Source organism: Sinocyclocheilus rhinocerous, unplaced genomic scaffold (assembly GCF_001515625.1).
Source record: "Sinocyclocheilus rhinocerous isolate Xijiao unplaced genomic scaffold, SAMN03320098_v1.1 scaffold1598, whole genome shotgun sequence".
In the NCBI taxonomy this organism is placed as follows: domain Eukaryota; kingdom Metazoa; phylum Chordata; class Actinopteri; order Cypriniformes; family Cyprinidae; genus Sinocyclocheilus; species Sinocyclocheilus rhinocerous.
Window position 1 is genome coordinate 259,704 of NW_015661398.1, and position 5,407 is coordinate 265,110.

The following is a 5,407-nucleotide window of genomic DNA, read 5'->3' on the forward strand; positions in this document are numbered from 1 at the left end:
AAAAAAGAGAATTTGCCTTATTTACGGTACAGACATCTGTACAATATTAAACATGCATGCACTTTTACAGTAAAATTAGTCAACAGACCTTGAATGCGATGGTTTCATACGGCTCGGCTGCGAACAGCAGATACTGCCAGCGACGGTCCGGAGGTTCGATTCTCTGCTCATACGCAGACATGAAGCGATGCCTCGGCCCGATACCTTCTGCTATCTCTGGGTAATCAATCTGGAACACAAGGACAGCATTTATATTGTGAATGAAGGTTCGCTGATCAAAATCACAAGAAAAACATTCAACTTTCAGACGGATGTCAGATCTCAGGACCAACCAAAACATACAGCTTCTCAAAGTCAGACAGAAAGGACTGGATTTACCTGGAAAAGCAGACTCTGCTGTCCGCACTCCGGATCTCTTTGTTTTGTTACTACAGGCAAAATAAAAAACAAGTACATCTGTTAATCAATGACTTTTAGACTTGTACCGGGGCTTCCCACAGATTTTCATAAATTAATTTTCATGACTGTCCAGTCGTTTGTGATTATTGAATATGGATTTCTAGAAATCTGTTTTCTTAACATTTATATTAAAACAATTAAACATTATAATATCTAATGCATAAATGTATCTAATACAAAAAAAACAATAGATGATTCATTTAAAAGAACCACCAGAGAACGAGAAATAAATTATATATTCCCTATTGAAATTTCAATTGCTTTTCCTAATATTCAGAGGTTTTCTTCATGACAATGCGAACCGTGTCTATAAAACAAATGAATGGGATTCACTCTAGGCTTGCCGCGATAAGACGGTGCTGACGGTGATACCGGTGTTAAGCCGCAACACCGGTTACATCACTTGCCAACCGCGGCACCGACCCCCACCGTCGTTTTGATTTTTTTATAGTAATAAAAATCATTTAGTTCAGTATATATTATACATGTTTACTTGTTTCCAGTTTTGGATACCCATTTAAACTTTATGTAAGTTATTTGTTATTAGGCATAGCCTGCCCTATAGCATGGTGTATTTTTATTTGTTTTGTTAATAAAAGTTCTGTTTTATATATACGCTAAAGTGAGTTTGATGTTGTATTTTGTTGTTGCATTCAAGCAATTGACGCCGAACTGCCGCTAATTCGAAAGTGAAAGTAAAATGCGCACGGCGCTTTTAAGCTATTTAAAAGCGAAGGAAAGCGAGGAAAAGAGGGAACGCTTCCGCCCCGCGGTGATACCGGTGTTGTCACACGTCGATTAACCGGTGGGAAGATTTCCTCACCGTCACAACCCTAATTCAACTCATGCCACATGATCTGAATGGAAAGGAATCATAACAAATTCACAAAAAAAGGCCCAACATTGATGATGCTGGGTTCAAAAATATCAATAAAAACTTTCCATCATGTACATTTTTTTCACAAAATAAAAAATGAAGATTTTTCAAATTATGAGCTTTAATGCACTTATCAAAATAAAATCAGTCAAATGTCAAAAGATTTAGTTTTGAATGAAAAAAAGATGATTTCAAAATACATAATTAAACTTACAATCTGCGAACGAGTGGAAAATATGTTCAAATACTCAATTTAATGTCAAAGAACAGATTTACTAATAAATAAGCTTTTTTCACAAAAGCTTGTGGCTGTTTGGATGCAGCAAAACAAAAAACAGCAGACGGTATCAGGATCATGTTTGCATTTTCTTCTGCCTCTGGACATAATTCTGACCTTAAAATCAGGATTAGGCATCATATAATGTCATGTGACATGTGAAAATGGGCTGAAAATTGAAAAAATAGTTGTATTCTGGCTAGGGATGTCAACGATTATCGATTAAAGCTATCGATGGTCGATTAAGCTGTTTAATCATGCGCAAAACACGTGCGAGCGGCTGTGAGTGACGGTGACGGTATATAAATGCATCATCATTCATTCATAATTACAAATTAAGCTTCTAATGTGATTTAAACTTTAAAAGTACATTAAAATAGAAACAACACAAAGTTCTTCAACATGGAAAGCAATAGAAATGTAGTATTCATATTTGAAACGATTAGGTGAAGGTTGCAGGGCTGCGGGACACTGCGGGGGAAGGATAGGCTATTCATTCCTACAACTTGTTAATTCGCTCCAATCGAAAATTGACATCCCTACTTCTGGCTCAGATTCATACAGAAATCATGTGTTTATGATGTTTTTCTGTTGATTAATGGTAGGGCTGTGCGATATTGAAAAAAAATGCGATACGCGATACCTTGTTAAAAAATTCGATATGCGATACGATATTGCTTAAAGTGTGAAAAATCTATTTAAATTATATTTTAAAATATTCAAAAATGAAAATTATATAACCAATTTGTTTCACATTCTTTCTTGGAAAAGAAAGTATCACTACAACTTCTGAAAGTGACCAGCAGTGTTTTAGCAGTACATAAAAAGTAATGTCACAAATCAGAAAATGTAATTTTAACATCAATGTGAAAGACAAAAAAATGAATGACACTAATGTTATATCATTGTAACTTTGCTTTCCATACACTTCAAGTACTTCTTCATATACCACAGCAAAAACTATAGTCTGAGAAAGTTCAAACATGATTAAAGGCAAGTGAACAGTCCGTAAAAAAAAGAAAGAAAAAGGGGGAAAAAAGAACAAATACACAATTTACAAGCATAGATAAAATACAGTAGTATTCAGGTACAGAAATTTAATAATTAAGTGTAAAATAACACTGCATTGTGTTCACTGTATGAATTAAATTTGGATTAATCTTTGTTATAGCTGTTTTGTTGTTTGATTAACATTAGTGTCATTTTCAGCAGCACGTATTTATAGGCTGCTGTCCCTTTAAATCCGACTGCACGGATTTAAATGGAGAATACAAGACTTCTTAGCCAAAACAAATGTCTGTAAAAGCAAAAATGCAACAAAATGCATCATATTTAGTGAGAAAGTGTGACATGCTCCAGCAAAACAGACACTAGTTTTTGCATTCAGCACAGAAAAAAATTAGTAAGAAATGCTTACTTGATTTCATTCAGTAAATAGGATGCAGGTCTGAGGCTCAAGTGTCTTACCTTTATAACCCGGTCTGCCAATCTTGACAAACTTCTTCACCTCAACCTTGACTTTCTCTGGAGCGGGTTGAGCCGGCGCATCCTTCGCCTCTTTTGCAGCTCGTCTTGCTCTAAAATAGAAAAGTACAGACAACACAATGAGTTGCTCCTCTACACTGAACATCATCCTGATGATCACAGCTGCAGAAATGCACTTACAAGTTAGTCTGATGCTTTTTGCCCTGCGTGTGAGCGAGGTAACTTCCCTAGAAGAGGAACATCACAGACACAATGAGAGTCATGTTTAAGGACGAAGGTTTGTAAAGTGCATTAGCGTCACTCATACCTCATTATTGTGCAGCGTGAGACACAGTTTACACTCATAAGAGCCCAAGTGGTTTTTCATGAAGTATGGGTCTTTGTTGATGTCTATGGTCTCTAAGGCCAGCTGCCGCAGACGCTCACGCCGGTCTCGGTTGCTTTCGGACGACGAGGCGACGCCACCGCTGCCTGTTTTGCCTCCAGCTCTGTGCTGGAAATCCATGATGACAGATCCCTCTCCTCACACTGCTGCTCCTGGAATCACAGAAGAAGAAAACACATTCAAACAGGACGGAAACATGACAGAAAATCATCTGAAATTCAAAGAGTTTGATGGTTGAACTGTCAGAACTCAAAACGTCCCGCCAGCACACTCTTATTTCAAAATGTACTGAAAAATAGTGTTCAAAAATCTGCAAAGATGTACAATAACAGAGGAGAGCTTGATCATTTTATATTCACATATAGAAGTCTGAAACTTGCAGCAAACAGCTTCTTAAACTGTAAGGATCGGTGAGATATAAATAGACACCAAAATAAAAGCTGAATGTTTTTAGAGCAAGAAACCTTGACTTATAATAAGTGGATTTAAGAAGGGGAAACAAATGCAAACGTGTATATAATCATATTTACGGTAGGAGTAAAAAGCTATGACACTAATAAAATCACTTATCAATTACAATAGTAACACACACACACACACTCACTCTCATAAAGCACTGAATCGAATCGAACTGACTTCAAAGCTGCATTTTAACGAATCATAACAAACGCCGAAAGGTCATTAAAATACCAGAGTTTGAGTAAACCTAAAGTATAATACCAAAAGTATAAATAAATATTATTTTGATTGGGAAATTCTTTGTGAAAACATTTCTTACCTAACGTCCAGATCACGCTTGCCGCCGCCGTCGCTGCCGTAATGCGCATACGCGCTGAGTGATGCACTTCCGGTTCCTGTTATTTTGAAGTGCGCAACTTTATTGATAAAAGGTAGCTAAAAATGCCCCGCAAAAGTGTCTGTTTTCCCTTACAAATGCACTGTAAACTAATTTAATTGCACCGCGATCAATGAGGATGTGTAAAAGTCTAAAAAAAAGTCACACGTTGACAGGTTTTACTAAAAAGGTAAGTGACAAGACGTCACAAAACTGCAAAATCATCATCAAAAATGCTCTTTTAATTGACAAACTCGGCTTTGTGATTTTTTTTTATCAAATTAAAATGTCAAAACAAATACTTTTATATGATTTGTTTTAAAAGTGTACGTTTTAAGTGGTAAACCAGCGCCCTCTTCCGGCTGCTCTCTGTGTGTTTTGGGTGTGTGTGAGTTTAGGACGCTTGTTTCGCTTCGTTTGGCATTAAACACGCGATCAGATCAGAGGAGATTATTTCTGACCACAGCAGCAGACTATGAGTGATAATCTGGATGCGGAGTATCCGATCCGACGCTGACGCTAAGACGAAAACCGCTGTTTAATGTCGTAAAAATGCGCTTTAATGAGACGAAACTGCTGTCAGAGAGCTGAAGATGCGATTCAACGAGAAGGAGCTGGTGTTTCTGAGCCGCCAGCCGTCAGAGAGAGCGGCCGAGCTGGGCATGAGAGGCCCGAAGAAAGGAGACGGTAAGCGGCGAGCGTTTCTGTGGAGTTTCTATTAAAGCACCGCGTCAGAACGCTAACAAAAGAAAACCAGACCCCGCCGATTAAAATCAACAACAGAACTAGAAAACTGCTTATTTTTTTTATCAATGCTGTGATCGCATGTAGCGTACTACTCGCACTATTTTCTGATATTACAGCAGTGTTTAAAGGTGGGGTAAGCGATTTCTGGTAGCCAATGTTGACATTTGAAATCACCCAAATAAACACGCCCCTACCCCAAAAGGGTCTCGCCCCTATTTTGATAGCTCCGCCCCACACATACGTACGCAACCCAGGCAACGATTAGTTCTGTGAAACAAAGCCAAACCAATGTTACACCGTGTCTACACCGCACGCGAGTGGCGCGGCGTGACAAAATACTAT

The 5,407-nt window shown here is 38.0% G+C and overlaps 2 protein-coding genes across 3 annotated transcripts in view; one reads left to right on the forward strand and one right to left on the reverse strand.

Annotated features, from left to right (window-relative positions):
* LOC107726326 (splicing factor 3A subunit 2-like) overlaps positions 1 to 5,407 on the reverse strand; it is a 12,597-nt gene that overhangs the window by 1,206 nt on the left and 5,984 nt on the right. The window contains exons 1-6 of one of the 2 annotated variants that reach the window (XM_016535872.1): positions 4,262 to 4,365; positions 3,406 to 3,635; positions 3,279 to 3,325; positions 3,081 to 3,190; positions 379 to 428; positions 89 to 229 (exon numbers count right to left, since the gene is read on the reverse strand). In XM_016535872.1, the coding sequence (XP_016391358.1) occupies positions 89 to 229; positions 379 to 428; positions 3,081 to 3,190; positions 3,279 to 3,325; positions 3,406 to 3,603 (546 nt within the window). In that variant the 5' untranslated portion in view covers positions 3,604 to 3,635; positions 4,262 to 4,365. Of the gene's footprint in view, positions 1 to 88; positions 230 to 378; positions 429 to 3,080; positions 3,191 to 3,278; positions 3,326 to 3,405; positions 3,636 to 4,261; positions 4,366 to 5,407 lie in introns of those variants that run through there. The other variant, XM_016535873.1, reaches the window with a different exon arrangement.
* The window catches only part of LOC107726328 (pleckstrin homology domain-containing family J member 1-like), a 5,077-nt gene continuing 4,349 nt past the window's right edge, over positions 4,680 to 5,407 (forward strand). Inside the window, exon 1 of the mRNA XM_016535874.1 lies at positions 4,680 to 5,005. Coding sequence (XP_016391360.1) covers positions 4,912 to 5,005 — 94 coding nt within the window. The 5' untranslated portion in view covers positions 4,680 to 4,911. The remainder of the gene's footprint in view (positions 5,006 to 5,407) is intronic.